Raw genomic sequence first — 19301 nt, 5'->3', positions numbered from 1 at the left:
TTCGAATTTCAATTGAAAGACTTTACTCACCTGCTCAAGCAAAAACATATCCACCCGATGTGCAATTGCTTTGCTCCACCATCCAGTCTCGTAGGGCATCGGCGCCCCTTCGGTCACCATGCAGACTCCCTCTATACTCTCCGCTACCAAATTCGTCAACTCCGGATTCCCCTCCTCGATAACCAATTTCCCCTTGTTGTACATTTGTTGCATGGTCAACAAGAAGCTGCGTTTCAACTCCCTCTCCCGAACTCCCCTGACGTGCAAATTGTCCAATAACTCTCTGAGTTGATCCAGACTCATCATCCTCCACCAACCATAGCGCTTCTCCAAGGGCACAGTTTTCTTATTAGCCACGGCAGGCTTACCGTGCTTCTTGATATGCTCCAATTGGGCACTTTCCTCCGATGTCATTTGGAGGGGTGCGGGGCTTTCGCAGTTGTGGTGATAGTTGGTGTTGGTGCCTGGAGGGGGAAACACCGGTACTTTGGAATCGCCAAGACAAATGCCATTATCCCACTTATTTCCAGTTGATAAATGGATTTCATCACAGGTAACTCCGTCTTTCTGCAAAATGCTGAACCACTTGACTTCTTCCCCCTCTTCGAATTCCGATTTTATGAGCTCTGGTTTAATTTCTTGCTTGAGCTCTTTGAGGATTTCATTCTTCAATTCTTCCTTTACTTCAGCTTTAACATCCGCTTTTAAATCTTCTTCGGTTTTGTTCTCCCGCTCCATACACTGCCCCAGTCGTTCGAATAAATTGAATTTCCTGTTTGAAATGGAGTCGCAATGGTTTTCGCTTTTAACTGTTGATTTTAGCTTCATGGACTCCTTCTGCTCCTTTTCCAGGCTTTGCACCAAGTCATCTACGCTCTTCTGTAGCTGTTCTAAGTTACCTTCAGTTTTGTCGTTAATCTCCCCGTTTTCAACTGCCCTCTCGGGAGTTTCATTCTCTTGTTTTTCCACAATATTGCTCACTTCCTTATCGGCCGTGTGGTCCATTATCTTTTCCACATTCTGCATGACGTTGTTGAGGTCGTTCAGGCTGCTGATAAAACAAATAAATAAATAAATAAGTAAATATGACACATAGTTTCAAAAAATGCATACGCTTTTATTTCTTGAAAGGACTAAACGTGGGCCAAAATATTATCGAAGCAACTCACCTTATCGTCATAATGCCGTTGGTGATCACCTCTTTGTGGTCCAATTGTTCTGCAAATTGTTCTGGCTCCGCGGATTCCATAGCCTCGATGAATATACCACCGGATTTCGGAAGAGACCAGTACCTTCGGAAGAACCGGTCTTCCCCGAATGTCACCGCCCTTAGTTGAGAACTAGCTAAATTGCTCGAAGTAAGATGATTTTCAGAAGTCTGAATGTGCTTCTCCAGCTTCTTCGCCAACTCTTCCCCGGACAATTTGGCATCTTCCTCCTCTTCGGGCTGAGTGCCTACGCTTTCATTGTCGCTCATCTCGTGCTCCTCTTCATCGAGCAACTCATGATCATCCTTATGTAACGTGTGAGGAGAATCCGCGGTGCCGTCCTCGTGCGACTTCTCCAAGGCCTCAGTTTTAACTTTCCGATTATGCAGTACTTTTAACTTTCGAATCTTTTGATCTAGCAACCACTTATCCCTTTTGTGCTCTATCATCGTGGACATAGAGCTGTCGATTTGCCTCAACACCGCCTTATTTTGTAGCAACTCATTGCAAATATAGGCCAAAATAGCAGCTTTGTCAGTGGGCGATAGAGCCATAAACGGCTTATCCTTTAATAAATCCGACATTTTATACGTGGTGTTATCATGCAAGAGTTCATAATAATGGCTGTTTTTCCCTGTGATCGTCTGATGCATCTCCTCTTCAGTTTGATGATGGTCCGCAATCCTTCTTTCACGATCTCTCTCGAAATGGACGCCGGTCAACGCTTTGACCTCGCCAGTAGCATTGGCGTACAGATAAATACGTAAAATCTCAGAGAGATTGGAAGGAGTGATGTCGGCTTGCCTCAAGCTTTGGCCAAGAACAGTGGTATGTCTAGCGGGATGGGGAATTCCCGGATCTTCAATGGCACACACCAGCAAATGAGTCATCACAGAGAAAAGCTCTTCTTCCGCTTCATAGCAGTTCTCACAGGACATTAAGGCCTGCTGCAGGGAGTCCAACGTGGGCAGCGAGTCCATATCAAATCCCAGAGTCTCTCCGAAATTATGCAGAAACTCAAAGACCATCAACGCATCCGCAAAAGCCCTTCCAGGCAGCTTCAGACCTGAAATGCGCTCGAATTCAGGCAGAGCTTTCTGATTTTGCAACTCCAGGTCTTCGCAAGGTTTCCGCAGTTCCGTGAGGATCTCCAAGTCTGCCTTCCTTTGCTCTAGCTTTTTTTCTTTATTCGCCTGCTTCTCGGCCATGAGTTGTTGCTTTCTGCGCTCCTTCTCCTCCATCTTCCTGCGGTTCTCCATGGCTTTGATCAAGGCCAAGTGTTGCCGCCTTCGTTCTTTCTCCTGTCGCAAAAAACATCCATGTTATTAGTGCTAGAAAGTCGGATTCGTAAAGTTACATATAAAGGCACAGGAATACAACAAGAAATGTCACGCAACATATGTAAATTTTACTTTTTAACGTTTGTTTAAACATGAAAAGTTCCAATGAGTTTATTCTTCACAGAGTAAAGGTTTAGAAACTGCGAAACAATATAGTCAGGCGATCTACTAAATTCTCTAATCTCGATTTAGATGGAGATTTCCAGAGCGTCTTTAGCACGGTTTTCAAAGTTTAAAGGGACTATTAACCTAAACTAGTCTGCGAGTGTTTAGTAATTTTTTCTAGATTTCCCGTGCGTTTCTCAAAAAAAGAGTTTAGAAAATTTGAACGTGTTATTTAGTACGGAGACATTCCTTCTTCAATACTGTACTCTTCATATGTTGTCATGCAATTGAGTATTTATTTGAATGAATTAGTAAAAAGTCAGAGTGGACAATAATAAGCTAAGGAACAACACAGTGTTAAAACAGCAGTAACCGCAACCAAACAACATAAAAGACGCCATCACCACCACAACATTATATAGCGAAAAGAAAGGCAAATAATAGGTGATTTGAAGTGTTGTTACGGGCCCCCTTGCAACGCGGATATGTAAGCAAAAAGACAGAAATAAGGGGAACGAAATTCACAGAAATTATTGTCCATACCAGCTCGACAGTGTAGAGCATTTCTCGCTGTTTATTGATCTCCTGTATGTAGATCTAGGAAGAGAAAAAATTGCGTGACAGTATTTACAAAGGTAGCCATGAAGGATAAACAATATGCACACACACTTAAGGGCAAACAACTTGAGACGTTTTAACACAAAGCGCGCATTTACAATGTTCAACTTTACAAATAAAGGAAATTTTGAATTTTCGGGTTGGCAATTTTCGAAAACTCAGCTAGAACAAAAATAATACAGATCGTTGTAAAAGTAATTTTGTACACATGTGGAATATGCTATTCTAATTGACATGCCAATATAGTTTGCCTAAAATCACACACGATCATTGCAACAATCAGATATGTGCTGGTGAAGGGTTTGGGATTAATTCTAACATACTCACTTGTTCTTTCAGCATTGCTGCCTGTTGTCTTTTGAGTTCTCTCTCCTGCAAAAAAAGACAAATTCATGATTCATCACAAGTTAAGTCTGTTTTCAATGGAGAGACTAAGACACAAGCCAATCTTTTACGGTCTTAATTAAAAGAATGCTACTTCGGGTTGGTTAGATCGTGGAAGAAAATTGAAGTGTCCTAGTAAAAATCACACTGAAATAACTACATAAAAGGCTTCGCTCCTACCTGTTGCTTCCTCTGATGGTCCTCCTGCTTCTGTTTCTCAGCCTCCTCTTGTCGTCGTCGCTTGGCCTGTCGAAATACAAACCCTCCAGGACCGAAATCATACCCCAGGATAAATCACCTTACCTCTAGTATTTGTTGAGATCTCGCCTCCTTCTCTCGGCGGGCCGCTTCTTGCCTCTCGGTCCGCTCGAGCTCCCTCACCAATTTTTGCTGTTCCCTATCGATTCTGGCAGCGGCCCTGGCCGCCTGCTGTTTCCTGGCCATTTCTATTCGTTGTTCTACTGGTAAACTTGTTCGCATGGCGGCTCTTAATTCTTCCAGTCTAAAACAAAAAATAAAATTGCATTAAAATACGAAGAAGCTGTGCGTGTAGCCGCGCCCACACAAAAACAACATTTGCCATTGCCATTGATGATACGTTTACAGGAATTTTTCGATATAGACACTGGGTTTCCAACATTACCTACATGTTTTCCTGGACTAGAAACGTCTTGAAAAATGTCGAGACTGTGGATACTTAATTCGCTGCTTTCAGGACATGTTATAATAGCAAGAAACGTAGTTCAGCAAAGCCAACATTGAATGTAACGTCTGTGTAGACTTAAGAGCTTCCTCTACACAGATATTAATAAAAAAGATCAAAACATTATGTAATTATTATTAGTCATTGCTTTTGTTATAAAAAAGTTAGTTGTTGATTGCCGTTCAGTCAAGGAGTTGTCATTTCATAGTGAGTTAGTTGTTATCCTGGAAAACCCGTCATTATCAACAGAAGCAGCGTGGAGTCATGTTCACTACGGACGGTTACCTTTTAGTTACATCTTCTTCAGTTAAATAAATGAATTCGTTGCCGTCCGTTTGCATCTCCGGAGGTACCGGTTGCAAATAGTCGCCGATAATAACTCGACAACTGAATGTAAAGTTATCCTTAGTCAGATCCGTTGTCTTCTGGTACTCCAAGTACTGCGTAACATCAGACATTTGCTTGAACTTATTCGAAGAGTCAGGTGCCGCATAAGTCACATCTCCCTTGATGCCCCCGTTCTTCGTTACACCTCTAATTATCGTCTCTCTCCTCCAACCTATTGATAAATTAATAAATAAATCTCCATATATATCACTTGTAACCACAGTAAAGAGAACTGAAGTAAAACGTATGTGGCAAACTTCACTTGCTAACCTTTCTCTAGCGGCACCCTTAAAAGCCGCTCGTCGTACTGCTTCTGCCTCTTATTGAGAAGCGGAGGGGCCGAATCGGTCTCCACTTCTGAATCAGTAGGATTCGAGTCAGATAGGTTATCGGAGTCTGACGCGTCGGCCGTACTGCCGTCGCTTAGTGCTCCTTTGAACCTCTCCTGTAGAAATTTATTTAGGGCCTTCTCGTCACCTCCCGCTTCCGAAATGTACTGCTGCGCCGCCAAAATGTTCGACTTCAGCAGGTTCATTTGCTGGTTCATAGAAGCGTTAGGATCCAACATCGGTACCGGCTTGATACCTATTTGCAGGATTTTATAAAAATATCTCTTTGTTAGAAGTATTTAGTTGAGACAGTAACACGAATTGATTAAAATTCTCCTTTCACGAGCAAAGACTTAGGTAGTGTTTCATGCAGAGAAAAATCCCACTCCAGCGTAATGCGATCGGAGCTTTCCTCAAAATTTGATTTGGTGTGAAATTTTGGTGAAGACGCAACATGATCCGCACCTTTGCCAAATCGCATTTTCTTTTCAAATATCTGCCCCAGATTTTTGTGCTTGCCCTTTTAACCCTCTCACCTAAAGCCCTGCTTTGAGCCAGCAGCGAGGCCACAGTGTTCTTCTTGGGCTTACTGACACCCCTCCCTAGGTTTCTTGGTCGTCCCTCTTTATGGTTCGGCAAGAGGGCATTGCCGCCTGATGACGTCGGAGCTGACGTGGATGAGGTGGAACTACCACCGTCCGAACCCTCGTTTCTGCTTGGAGGACGCGGAGATTCGGCTCCGGGGTAGAACTGGCTGAAAGTACTAGGAGGAGTGGTGGGGGGAGGAGTCGAGTCCATGGGAACAACCCGCCGTGGTTTGGGCCCTGGTTTTCGACGAGCTAAAACAATATGTGTTGGTTTAGAAAAAATTTTTTTGGGAGAGCGCGAAAACTTACATATTCGATCAGACCCTATGTTGGCACTCATATTGCTTAGAGAATTAAGTGAAGAGCTGGTTCCGCTATTGGCCGTTGCCGTGGGTTTGAGAGAGAGATTCAAGGGAGCTTCGCCTGAGGTTTCTCCTGTGGAGTTATAAGAAGAAATCCCCGAGGGACTACCATTGGTAGCGGGCAGTTTAATGACTTCCACGCGGTCTGAGGACGGCGTGTCTGGAGGGGTTATATCTTCCTGCTAAGTTATTGATAACATTATCGCGGTCCACCTTTGAAACACATGTACGCACATTGAATTTAGGCCTTTTCGACCCACGATCCAGGTAGATCCCTCCCCCACTCGACGGCAGTACGCTAACCGACGGGGGATCGAGAGAGATGGTTTTCTTTCGGCCCCTGTTGGTCGTACCGGGCACTTTGGGGCCCACTATCGACGACGTGTACTTGATGATTTCGGTGTCGGGTGGCAACCTAACACCACCCAAAATTGAATTAGGATCACTGTAAAACATGCATTGAAAGTATCAATCCATCACACGTCTACACTACCACTGCATAAATAAATCACTCAAGTAGAACATTCTAAAAACACGGGTTTGAGGTTGAGATGAGGAAGGTTTTCTTTGATGGGTATAAATTAGATTATTTCCGTCATTACACTAACGGCCAATCAAGTGTCGGGAAATTTCAAATTCAACTAATCGCCGCAGTATTAAACCGATAAAACCCTCTCAACGCTTCCTAAAAAATTGCAGTGATAAAACCTTGTCTAGTTTTTAAGCCTTGCGGTTTTTTAAAACGAATCAAAACACAATTTGGACCCTTATCATTAATTGCATATTGTTTTCATCATAAAGCTGTGAATATATCCGTATACATGTCAGTTTAGTTCGCAAAGAAAGTCGCCTGCTGGTGTTGCATGTTGAAAGAAAAGAAGATATAAAACGCAACGGTTTGGAAAGCCAATAATTTGGAAATTGATTTTGTGTTATTCGAGCAAGGACCAGAAAATACCCTTCCTCAAGAAATAATTTTCATAAATACGCCTCGACCTTCACGTTTTATCATATAAAATCCGCAGAGGTACGTTTACGGAAAATTTCTGCAATCAGAATTTTATCGTCGAATTATTTAGTCTCAAACCGTTTTCCAAGCAAAAGATTGCGAAAACCACCTATGCAACCTTGAGGGTCTGGGGTTAAAGCCCACGAAAAATTTTTGGCGTAAAATAGCTCTTGTAATTGTGCTTTATTTCATCCATATGGCGTAATGCTATCCGCATACGTACAGAGGATGGTTTACTGTACGTAACAACGTTCCACCTTTCAAATTATATCCATCTTGAAAGCAATTTAGGGCTTTAGAAACCGGATTTAATGACATGCAAAACCGTTGCGCACTCAGGGCATCACCCTGAATAAATATCCCTCTGTCGATATTAATTGATTCTGTTCCTATAACATCATTGCGGACCCCTAAGTGTATTTTACTATTCCATTTCGCCACTGCGTAAGAGAAGTTCTTTATCTAAGGATATATTCTATAAGTGTCCAAGATCTTCTTCACCCAGATCTACCAAATCATGTCGAATGCTTTGTTTGAATCAATATAAGGGGTGTGTAAACGATTTCATCTTTTCGATGTACGTTTTTCAATATTGTCGTATCGATGATGAGTTCGTTACGTCTTTAGGAGGAATCTGGTACAGTTGCAAATTAATTATCAATTTAAAAAAATAATAAGTGTGTCAATTACGATCTTGAGCTAAACTACTCTCGGTAGAAAACGTCGGGGTGTAACTAAAATACTTTGTTATCTTCTACTAAATATTTTGAAAACATAAGCTACAAGATAGGAGGTAGTAAAAACCTTGGAATTACTAATATACTTAGGAGAATTGCAAAATAGTAACCAATATCAAAATGCACCCACTATCGATAAGTAAAGTTTCTAATGCTCGGCCTAATCGAACTAAATATATTGATTATAAACCGCTTACCTACTTCCCTCCAGGGCAGCGCTAGACGACATAAAATGTTTGGTCAGTAAAAACCTTTTTACTCCACATTTAATTATAAATAAAATTCTAACATAACTACGGCATATCACAGCCACTTAACTGGTGAATTAATGCTTGAAAGTACTGACTCAATTTAGCCAGATATCTAATAAGTATGTAAATCTGGTACTAATACCCGTTTAGTTTTGCATAGTGATTTCACGCGTTTAGGTTGGGAGACGATAAGATAAGATTTCTTCCTATGCGAAAACAACGATGCTCACCTGAGAATGCTGGCGGGTAATCCTGCAACACTATTGACGGAATTCGGCATGCCGGCACTATTTAAGCCACCACTTTTATCCTGACCGCTGGCCAGACCCAAAGGGTTCGAGAACAAATTGGGAGAATCCAAGACGGGTTTCACTCCCGCACTGCTACCACTTTTTTGTTTATTGTCGAGCTTGCTCAAGTAGCCCAAATCGCCGCTAACATTCGATTTACGTGCTCGCTCACTCGTCCCGGACGAGTTCGAAGGCAGCTTCAAACTCGGTTGTATCGTCAGGCCTGAGGGGGGCGAGTACTTCATGGAATTGTTTGTTGAAGATTTGCTGCTTAATGGAAAAACATCAAAATCTAAGGACAAACCATGAAAAGGGTTTAAACTCACCTCACACTGAGCCCGGAATTGACCTTGGCGTTGTGGTCCATCTTCAGGGAGGAGGAAGTTCCAACGGAGGAGACCTTGTCCTTTGCACTGCTCGAGGAACTGGACCTCGAAATGGACTTTGAAGAGGAACCTTTGGACTTGTGCTGTTGCTGTTGCATGGAAGTCAGTGAAGGAAGTCCTAGGGCAGCATAAGGATCAGGTCCTCCCATTGGAAAATTCAAGCCGGACGCTTGAAGGCGGGCGAGGTAGTCTTGGGCGGCTAAGTGAGATGCCATGGACCACCAAGCGGCACCTGGATATTGAGGATCGTTAGGACTCGTATCGGATGGAAAATGAAATGCGGAAATTTAACGTTGTTTTTCGTAATTTAACGCATTTTTCATTTCTGGATTTTTTTTTCTAATTTGTGCATAGGGAGGCGCTAATTACTTCCCCTTTAAAAAATAATTTTTTACAAGTTAAGAAAACGGTACATGATGAGAATTAATAAATATTTCTCAATAAGTATACAGACCATAAGAGAGTAAATAACAACAGCTTAAAACTTAACCCAACACAAAATAAAGAGGAACACGTTCTCTAGTCCGAATTGCGGACAAGACGATACATTACAATAAATTATTTAGGCCAAATTGCGGTCAACTTTGAAGTAAACGATTAACAATTGAACTTGCGGCAATGTGGTGCCTTGAGAACTAAGTATTCCAGAGTCAAAATTGCAGCTCGGTATTTTAACAGTTAACTAATGAAAAAGAAGGAGAACCAAATTACTAAAGTTCTAGCCCAAATAAAAGCACAACAGATCAATAGCAGGCCTGCACTTACAAGTTAAGAAGAGCTTTATCTAGCCGCTAAATTTATCAAAATTTCAATAACTTGACCCTTAACTGCTAAATTGGTTATGAATAATTCTGATCGGGGCCAAATTCTTAATGTGCTATTAACTTTGGCTGCAGGCTAATTTCCATAGAAATATATTATTGCTCGAATTCTTGGTTTAAATGGAAGTTCTCTTGACGTTAATCGCATTTGTTGAATAAAACGTTAACACCCGGATTTCGTCTATTGGTCGGTACCGCGTTTTTTCGGCTTTTAATGGTACGTCTAGCACCGAACACTGGATATGAAATTTTACCGGAAAACTGAAATATTTCGGTGTAACAGGACATTAATACCACCTCCAAAACTCACTTTTTAGGAAATATTTAAAGTTTTCCAGGCAGAACTAATTGGTACTTGGGCTTGGTTTGGTGAATATTTAGTGGACTTAATCCCCCATTATCAATGGTCTGCCGAGTAGAGCTCATAATTTTTTCCGATCGATAACATATGATGTACATATTGCTAATTTTTACTCTGCTTTAAAGTTAGCTACAACTTTAATATTTGGTCACCTCTCACTACAAATAAGCCATCCACGTAATATTGCTGATAGATAGCGAAAAGTTGATAATTATTGATGAGTTGATAACTATAGATAAGCCGATGACTATCGGAATGGCGATGACTGATATTTATCTATAGGTAAGCGGCAATAAACCATGGATAGGCAACTTTCAATATCGTCCAGTTCTCAACCGGAGCCAAGCAAACATAAGTGTTTGCAAGTCAATAACGATCATGACGGTTTGGGTCGACGACGTCCGTCGTGTCATTACTCATATCCCAAACCCTTTTTCAGGGCAGAAATTACGGCTTGCGGAGGGGAACGTTGAAGAGGAGGCAGGGTCGAAGGGAGAGGGAGGGGGCCGCGGACGAGGAGCGCAAAGACGAGTCCCGACCCAAGAAAAGTAGATCAATAAAACAAATTACATTTGCGTTACACTTCGCCCAGATCAAATGCTGCAGCAAATCCGGCCGACGGCGATATACGAACGAAGGGGCTCCATGGGCGGAGTGCGCCGCGACGCGCGTCAAAGGAGTGGGGGCTGCTTTTTTTGTTTAATGTTTATGCCCTCATCCCTGCGGGCCGCTAACACGAATAAATACGGAGATAATATGGGAGAAATGCGTCCAGGAGAGGAATGGAGTGGTGGGACGGGCGTGCTTTGTCGATTTTTGTAGCAATTGGGAGAATGGCCAGGGATTTGAAAAATTGATTAAATCGTCCGCAGTTTAAAAGATACGATAACTGCACCATTAAATTGCGGATCAATTAGCAGAAGACTTCGAGAGAAAAGTGGGGCAGGCGAAAGTTAACCGTCCTTCGTTGATCTTAGGGGTTAGCTGGGAACTAACTTGAAAATTGCGCCACCATCGCACCTCAGAGCTGCAATTCTACGTCAATCTCTTGCTTATGTTACTTGTACTAGACTTCGATGTATAGCGGGGGCGCCAACTTGGTTAAAGGGTGTCGAAGACCGCTAACGGCGCCTTTACGCTCTGCCCCAAAGTTTAAATAAAAATGAAATTTTCCATCCAAAAAACATCATGCGTGACAACTTGCCCGTTTTTCCCAGAATCATTAAAACACTCTTTGTCACTGTTTATTTCACTTATCATCTGCTTCTTGGTATAAGTAAATAAGGTCAAATCAATATTTTTAGGTAAAGAATCTGTGGTTCAGCTGTCCCCAGTGCGTCATAATTAGTTATGGGACGTTTTGTAAATGCTAATAATTAAATTTACATTTTCAGTAATCACGGCCCTGACCATAAAACACATTCTGGATTGTGGGTTTCAGGTCAACCAATCAGAGCGCAACTGTAAACCGCGTGTCAACCGAACGTAAATGCGATTGGGCAAAACAATTTGGTGTGTAATTAAGTTGACATTTTTTTAGTCAAAATTTTAATTCAACTTCTCGAAAATTTGTTCGAAATTAGCATAAGTCTATCTGTACCTAAAACGATGGCTATTTTATGTCCGAACGAGGCGTTTTGGTCATCCACCAAGGCCCAAATAACCACCTAAAAGAAACGCTAAACTCGAATTAACGGCTTTACGAGCGCATTAACCTGCAAAATTCGGTGTTTTTCGGTCTCTCACACAAACGAAAGAAATTTCCCAATCAGCAGTGATTGAAAAACTTTTTAATGCAAACGCAGTAAGAGGGCATTAAAAGTGACATTTCGCAGCCCGTTTTAAATCATTAAAATGTCACTTTATCTGTTAATCGGAAATAAATATAATTTTGAAGGAAACTATTTCTGCGCTGGCACATCAGGCTGAGGGATAGTTCCGCAGGCGTTTCGCGCGAATCAAAATGGGCAGGTACGTTAATTATATATCTTCGTTATTTGAGTGTGTTAGAAGAGGACTAGAATAGCACTTGACAATTTCAAGGGTCGGTTCGGATTGTGTACGAAAGATAAAAAAAGAAGGACCTGGACTAGTTTTGCAAAGTGGGATAAGGACGGAGATATTCAAATAACTTCTGAGGTATCGAATGATCGACTCGTGTTATCTCCTTGTTTTACGAATTGAATCTGACAAAGAAAGAGAAGTCCTAGATTCTCGAATTCGTAGTTTTAACGTGTCGGCCCAATGGCTATAACTCGTAAAAAAACCTAATGATACTTATTATGAAAAAACCTAAAAATTAATATGATGATCTAAGATTACGGAACGTCAGCCGAATCAAAAATATTTCCTCACTGAATTTTCAACCGTTTATTTCACAATGATCGACCCCTTTCCAACGCAAAGTTTCGGTTACACAATAAGTGTGTCGCCTGCGACTCTTCCGTTCCCTACAAACCCTCATTTCTAACCCCGTCCGCTCCCCCAAAACCAGCGTAATATGCGCTTCCGCACTATTGCTGCTGCAATTTATGCAAGGGTGGAAAGGTAAGGGCACTTATCGCCCTGCTCAAAGCAAATTTAATACGCTTCTCGCTAAAAATACTATTATAGTCAAGCTCGGCAGGAGAGCTCCGCGTAGCTCCCTCCGAAAATTCATTTATTATTCTATGCCTTTTCCAAATAATACTTCAAAAACTTACTTGCAGCTGGCATCCCTAAGCTAGCCGCCTGACTTGCCGCCACCGATAACGTGTTGGAGTAGGCCGCGTTGCTGTAGGCGGCGGCGGCCGCTGCTGCCGCCCCCGGAGCCGAAGAGGTCGATGAAACTGCGGGGTAATTGGGCGGCAAGCTTGAAGCTGAGGACGAAGCACTGGTGCCTCTCGTAGACTGCGAGGAGGCGGCTGGAGGCAACATTCCGAAGGGAAGGGCGGTGGCAGCATGGGGCGGTAAACCGAAACCGCCCGCGGCTGCGAACAAGTTGGCGGCATTCGCGTCGCCTCTAGGCCAATAAGCTAGAAGTTTGGGAAACGTAAAGATCTTGCTGACTTTAACAGGACCTTAATTTCCCGTGAAAACGAGGCGAAGGTGCAAATATACACCGGAAAGTCTGAGATCTATAAGGAGAAAATGTGAATTTTTTGCACCCGATATCTCAGAAATTAACGTCTTAAACATGCGTTTATGCGAGAAAGTCACTTCATCCTTAACCGAGACATTCGCCCTTCCGGGCCGCTAGATCAGTGTACTGGTAATTTTACCTACCAGATAATTCCATGGAAACCACGCAAGTAAACAATACTTTCCACGGATCCGTGTTTCCGTGGATATTATCCATTTGGTAAAGTTCGTAGGAATTTGATCTAGTTACGCAAAATCCGGTATTCGAAGCAAACTTAAAGCTTATAAACACCTTGTACTGCGACAAATACTCAGGTGGTAGGTCAAATGGTAGCACAAAATCAAATTTACCTCCGAATAAACTGGCAGCATCGAGTAAAGCAGCTGGGTCTTGCACGTTGGACACCTTGCTCGAACCGGAAGGACTCTCATTGGCCTTTCCATTTTCCTTATCCATTTCCAATCCACAATCCTGCAAACGAAACTCCTGAATTCGCACGTAATACCACTTTGAACTAAACTAACGTTCGCCCTTTGGGCGTCGCATTGGGCCCTTAAGGCTCAAAATGAGCTTTTCTGAAGATCTTGCTTGAGAACACTTTGAACGATCAGACAGATCAGCGTCAAATTATTATAAAACCTGTCAAACCAGTATTATGTTGTTTGCAAAGGTATTAAAAGAAATTCACGTACATTTTAATAATTTAAGGGGGGACTGGTTGTCTTGACACCACGGCCTGTGGACGGAAGACAGGTAAGGCGAAGCCCAGGTAACTCAGGGTTTAATTATCTTGATTAGGTTGCAAATTACGGTTGGAGCGGTAGTAAAATAGGTGGATAGTGTTTCTTTTGGTGAGTAAAGAAATCCACGATGTCCATCCTGAATACTTTAATTCAGGGGCCGGAGTGAGATTACCCACTAGACATGGTACTACGTGGTGAAAGTTTTTAGAGGAAAACCGCACAGTCGTACTTCGGTCTTTGCCCTGTCTTTAACCCAACAATCAATTCCCAACTGGCAATTGTGCATATTAAAACACGAATCAGTAGAGGTTCAAAACATTCACATTACGAAACTGATTTGATGTTGTATATCTAATCCTGACATCAGCCAATACGCTGTGCGAGGCAGCATTTCACCGATATGATAGGTGCGCTTTCACGGAACTATTGATTCCAATGTTTACGATGAACACCGCATCAATTCAGCCTAAAATCAATGGAAATATACCTTTATTTAATGAAGTATTGCCCTATCTAGAGGCGCGTCTCGTTCAGCCCATTTTTGTTGCATTCGAACCTGAAACAAAGAACATCTGTTATCGATCCGAAAACTGGCACGAATAGGATTATTTAAGGCCCGACCTCTCGAAATTCTGGCTGTCTACGCCTTAAAAAATTAACTGCTGCCATATTCGTTTCGTTACAATGGGTCGTTATACTTGTCGGTGGTGGTACCCACGAACCGCAGTCATCTTCAAACGCGGATATGTTCAATGCGAACGTAAAAGAGGTACGTTTACACAATTGCCAAAGGTGAACGATCTGATCGTCACGGAGCAGGAGAAACAATTTCGAATGCGTCAAATAGGATCTTGCATTATACTACATACCTAGCTCGTCTGTTTAACTATTCTATTACATAAATAGTACTTTCTGATGTTTGTTTTACTTCGATCTTGCGGAAATAGACTGGGAATTTGAGGAGAGGTGCAGATAGATACACACATACACAAAGGACAAAGGAAGAACCTCGATTTCTAGTGCTAAAATGGGGAAATAATTAAATCAATGCATTTCGATTCATCAAATTGTCAAGAAAACGGGAAAGTGATAAAGATTTTGGCAACACCCACATAATTTACTAATTAACTTTAAGTACAAACAATGAATTAACACCTGATGATTGTAATCGGTATAATGCATGTAAATTACAGCTATTTACGCATATTTTCAGTACTGATAATCACATAAACCTGGCAATTTATTTAAATGCCCATGGAGCAAGTGCCAAGCTCGGCCATTTAGGCCAACGATCCTGTGCCATAAGCGCCATAACGTAACGACCTTAGAAGTGCAGAGGTCGTCTTTTTTCAAGAGTCGTCTCATGGCGATAATTATCCAATATCGTTTAGGTATTTTTGAAAAGCACAATTTGCTGGACAACAAAGGTAACCCTGACCTTCTAAAGGTAGTCTAATGGTTGATGGCTCGCTTGGTGGGTTCAACAATGCTAGGTCATCGGCGTGCACCCAACCGTGTCTGGTTATTATCACACAAATGGACTTGCTGGTCTGAGAGACGAGGAATCACGTTAAAGGTGAGATTTTCTGGGGATGTTCCTCTGGGCGTAGCGGACGGTGCGTTAATTAAAGATTCTGGCAAATTTACGTGGTTTAAAAAATTCCGCGTTCAAACATTATTTTGTCAAGAACCAAAGCCCTGTGCACGCTCAACCTGCGCCGCAATATCTCTCTTTTTATCACTTTCCTGTTCTTGTTAAACAAGTTATTTTGATTTGCACGTAGAAACTGATTGGTATCTTATTCTGAGATTTTGAGCCTGTCAATATCAATCTATAGGCTATACGGTTCATAAATCATATCTGGCGAATACCTCGAAATCATTAAGCAGCTCAGTGGACAATGACGATTCAGTTTTTTTATTCGTGCGCGAAGCAACACCTACCTATACCGGCACCCGTAATGCTAGACTGCAATATACAAGACGTAACATATCACCATGGAGATATTTTAGGGAGTAATGGTACTCTACAAAATAATAAAAACGTAAAGAATGACAAAAAAAGTGCAATTTTGCCACCCTATATGAGTATCGAAAATGGTGCATTTTGCACCGTGGGTCTATAGCATTTTGAAATTATTTTGCAGGGTACTATCGACCCCTGAAATATGTCCTTGATGGCACGTTACATTCTGTATAATTTAAATACCGCGTGAAGCGTTAGGTTATGGAGAGACAAGACTCCCTACCCCTTATTGAAAATGTCAGGACAACCCCGATAATTTTGAACAGCTCAACAGATTTGGATTTTTTAGCCAATCTACTTGTTTATTTTTTGAGATCCAGAAGCTTGGAACCTAGATTTTCAGGGATCTTCAATAAACGGCAATTTCAAGATCGCAAAAATCCTCCAAGTATCAACACGAACCCGGTGCCTCGGCAGCTGAGCAGATACCAAAACCTCGAACAAAAAATGAGTAAAGGACCTTTGCTCCATTTGACTTCATAACGCTGTAAAAGGGGAACATGATGGAGACAGCTGTAAAGTGTACCTAACAGATGGTATAGGAAGCCTTAATTTCCTAGTTAGCATAATTACTGGTGCAGCTTGCGTACTGCTCTATATACCACAAATTGCAAGGCAAAAAGGACTAAACATCCCTATGTAAATACTAGATGGTATGAATTGGTATTCTCGCACCAATTTTTTGAAGTGTCAATGAATGAGATAGAACTAAATGGACCGCATGCCTGATCAGGTCCGTTGTTCCTACATCAATACATACATATGTATGTATTGAAAACCCTATGCACACACACATTATGGTTGACAATTTTACTGGTGTTGGTTGTTTGTTTTTGTTTAAAGTTGAGTGCTGAGCAAATAGCTACAAAACCAGATAAAACTTTGAACATGAAACTTTACCACAACTCAAATCGCTCCTACGGCCATTACACTTACCTTAAGTGGTTAAAATACGGCGGCCTTGGATGAATCTGCAACAAAAAGGACCATTTTAAGCAGTTAGTTTTATTCTCGATCTTATTTTACTCGAACAAGTTAGATGCCAAACCCACTATATCAGAAAAATTAAAATTGCATTCCCTGCAAGCAGGTGAGGCGATTACCAATATCCGGGTTATAAGAAACCGTAATTACCTCCTGATGTTGGAGCGCCTTATTGTCGGCAAGATCGAGAAATCACTTTTTCGAAGGAGACTACATTTCGTCGTAGATAACGGCCCTAAACCGGGGCCCCTTTTTAAAAACTCTAAAACGATCGATAGCGGCTTTGTTGCCCGATTCAGAGCCGCAAAGCCTCGAGGAGAATGAACGTTAAGTAATGATCAAATCGCCGGTTTGGAGAATTTTCTGTCTGCGAAGGATACCAACTAATAAATGCACAAAAGTCTTCTTTAACGGCCGCCAGAGAATCACCTGAAATCAGGTGATTGTCGCTTTCTCCCGCGTAAGACAATTACTTGTATTAACTCAACAAAGCACAAATGTATGCGGATTAGCGGACATGGCCAAAAGGTGTGGCAGCAGTTGGAACAAAAATAGAAATTTCCCATCTGCGACACATTGCCGTAATTACTTATCTGTAATCGCCCATCTCATCTCCTCCTTTCTTTCTCGTCAACGCATTTAAGCCGGTTGTGGCCATTTCACTTCCATTTGCATGGGGCTCTCCTTTTTCCACTCAAGAATGTTCGAAAATAAATCCATAAACTCTCTTTAAAACCGTTTATTTTGTCATTACATCCATTCTTCTCATTTGTACGGGGTCCCGGACAGAGCTCACAAAGCTAGTCAGAAAACCTCTTATTGATCGTTTCTGTTTATAGCTTTTAAAAGCAGCCTCCTGCATGGCATTGTGTCTCGGGGCGCCTGAAATAAAACAGACCTTTCCCTTGCCAATGTTAGAAAAATGTGAAACGTTTCTCGAGTGCCTTTATTGCGGCAAATGTTGGGAAAATGAAAAAAATGCACCAAATAATCCAAAGAAAGGCGAGAAAATTTCGGCTATGGAAAGAGACGCTTCGTGATAATGTTGCACAATTCAAAATGTACGTCTCATAACGGTGACCCAAAGTTGAACAATCCGGACGGCTAAATGGCCTCACGAGACCTCAGACATAGCGATTTGCATCGTCAAACCACAGAAAAACATCAATGACATTCGCTATTAGACAATACATCACACAACATCACTTATAATGCGGACGCTACAATTAGATCTGTACCCTGTATATCTCTAAATCTCAATGCCGATAGAAGAAACTTATAAATCCACATTGCCGATTGATGTCTGAGATAGATACCACAACTTTTGGCTCATAAGAACCACCTATGGCTGGGGTTCGAACGCACGTGGGATGCTTGATTGCAAATTTATATCTCTAACCGTTTCCGAGATTTATGCAGTTCGATACGAACTTCCGGCACTCTCTATGAGAAAACTTGGGGATTTTTTTCCTGTTCAAACTCTCAATGGCCTTCGTTGCTCTCATTCTGCGAATATTATCCAATTATACTCGAAGCCAAATCATAGAAAAGGTTTTGTTTGTTATATGAACTCGGCGGGAGATGAAAATTTTGATATTGATTTTTGATTGACATTGATCGAACTCAAATTTCCCCGCAGCGGTGAAGCAGGGTCTGAATGCAAGTGGTAAGTGGTGCGCACGTTCAATCTTTCATCTTCGTTTAAGAGCGCGCAGCAGAAAAGGATGGTTATACGCTAAGTAGCAGTTAACACTGGCTTTTTTACATATTTTTGCGACCCTCGCCAATTTTCCCTTGCGACTCTGAACCAAAAATCTAAATGACCCAGGAGCAAGGTGCCTTTTTGGCACCGCTCACGGTCCCGTCCATGTACCCAGCACTTCGGCGACCTGAGCATCATCAAATAAAGAAATAACTTGTTTCTTTCCGATTTTTTTTTTCACGTTCCTTTAATACCTATCTTAATTATGCGCATTTTGGATGTTGGAAAAATCGTTTGCTGATAATTAAAAAATTGCTTATTAACTTGATAGAAATAGAAATAACGGATGCACGAGAAAACCGCAATAAAATGACTTTTCCTTACCTTTCCACATGCATTCCTGTAAATGGCATTTAGGCAAAGACAGTAATCCTTTGAGTATCCAGCTTGGACCTGCAACAAAGAGGAAATTATGGTGAAAATTAAAAAATCCATTTTTGAAGCACAAAACACAGGGAAATTGAAATTAATGGCAGACGTTAAGAGCCTGCATGATGAGAGGTGTATGTGATCCTTTAAACTTTATAATCTCTTGAGCAAGGTCGATGCAGAAATGTTGCCTCTATTAGTTCATAGTTGTTCGAGTTGCGATTGTTGAGTGGATGGTCGGGACTTCTGCTCAAGTACCCAAATCTCCTTTAACGCGCCCCCTTTAATTTAGTTGGAAAATGTGGATTAATTCAACTATGCGCTAAAATTCACCGAGCTATGTCCCTCGATGCTCCACCTAAACTCCTCCCACAACTGCACCTTTAATCCAATCTCAAAATTCAACACCAGAACCGTT

General features: G+C 41.7%; 1 protein-coding gene across 15 annotated transcripts in view; it reads right to left on the bottom strand.

Moving 5' to 3' along the window:
• The window catches only part of tou (toutatis), a 33917-nt gene that overhangs the window by 5254 nt on the left and 9362 nt on the right, over positions 1 to 19301 (bottom strand). For 3 of the 15 annotated variants that reach the window (XM_066286234.1, XM_066286244.1, XM_066286235.1), the window contains exons 2-20: positions 18839 to 18907; positions 16705 to 16739; positions 14230 to 14298; positions 13350 to 13470; positions 12581 to 12892; positions 8637 to 8928; positions 8251 to 8577; positions 7967 to 7987; positions 6258 to 6468; positions 5971 to 6205; positions 5611 to 5913; positions 5016 to 5330; positions 4644 to 4917; positions 3959 to 4157; positions 3836 to 3901; positions 3599 to 3643; positions 3197 to 3250; positions 1170 to 2509; positions 31 to 1051 (exon numbers count right to left, since the gene is read on the bottom strand). In XM_066286234.1, the coding sequence (XP_066142331.1) occupies positions 31 to 1051; positions 1170 to 2509; positions 3197 to 3250; positions 3599 to 3643; positions 3836 to 3901; positions 3959 to 4157; positions 4644 to 4917; positions 5016 to 5330; positions 5611 to 5913; positions 5971 to 6205; positions 6258 to 6468; positions 7967 to 7987; positions 8251 to 8577; positions 8637 to 8928; positions 12581 to 12892; positions 13350 to 13455 (5121 nt within the window). In that variant the 5' untranslated portion in view covers positions 13456 to 13470; positions 14230 to 14298; positions 16705 to 16739; positions 18839 to 18907. Of the gene's footprint in view, positions 1 to 30; positions 1052 to 1169; positions 2510 to 3196; positions 3251 to 3598; positions 3644 to 3835; positions 3902 to 3958; positions 4158 to 4643; positions 4918 to 5015; positions 5331 to 5610; positions 5914 to 5970; positions 6206 to 6257; positions 6469 to 7966; positions 7988 to 8250; positions 8578 to 8636; positions 8929 to 12580; positions 12893 to 13349; positions 13471 to 14229; positions 14299 to 16704; positions 16740 to 18838; positions 18908 to 19301 lie in introns of those variants that run through there. The other 12 variants (XM_066286238.1, XM_066286245.1, XM_066286237.1 and 9 more) reach the window with 11 other exon arrangements.

The sequence above is a fragment of the Euwallacea fornicatus genome, chromosome 10 (assembly GCF_040115645.1).
Source record: "Euwallacea fornicatus isolate EFF26 chromosome 10, ASM4011564v1, whole genome shotgun sequence".
Lineage (NCBI taxonomy): Eukaryota > Metazoa > Arthropoda > Insecta > Coleoptera > Curculionidae > Euwallacea > Euwallacea fornicatus.
Note: the sequence above shows the minus strand (reverse complement) of the source record. Positions and strands in the feature narration are given on the sequence as shown.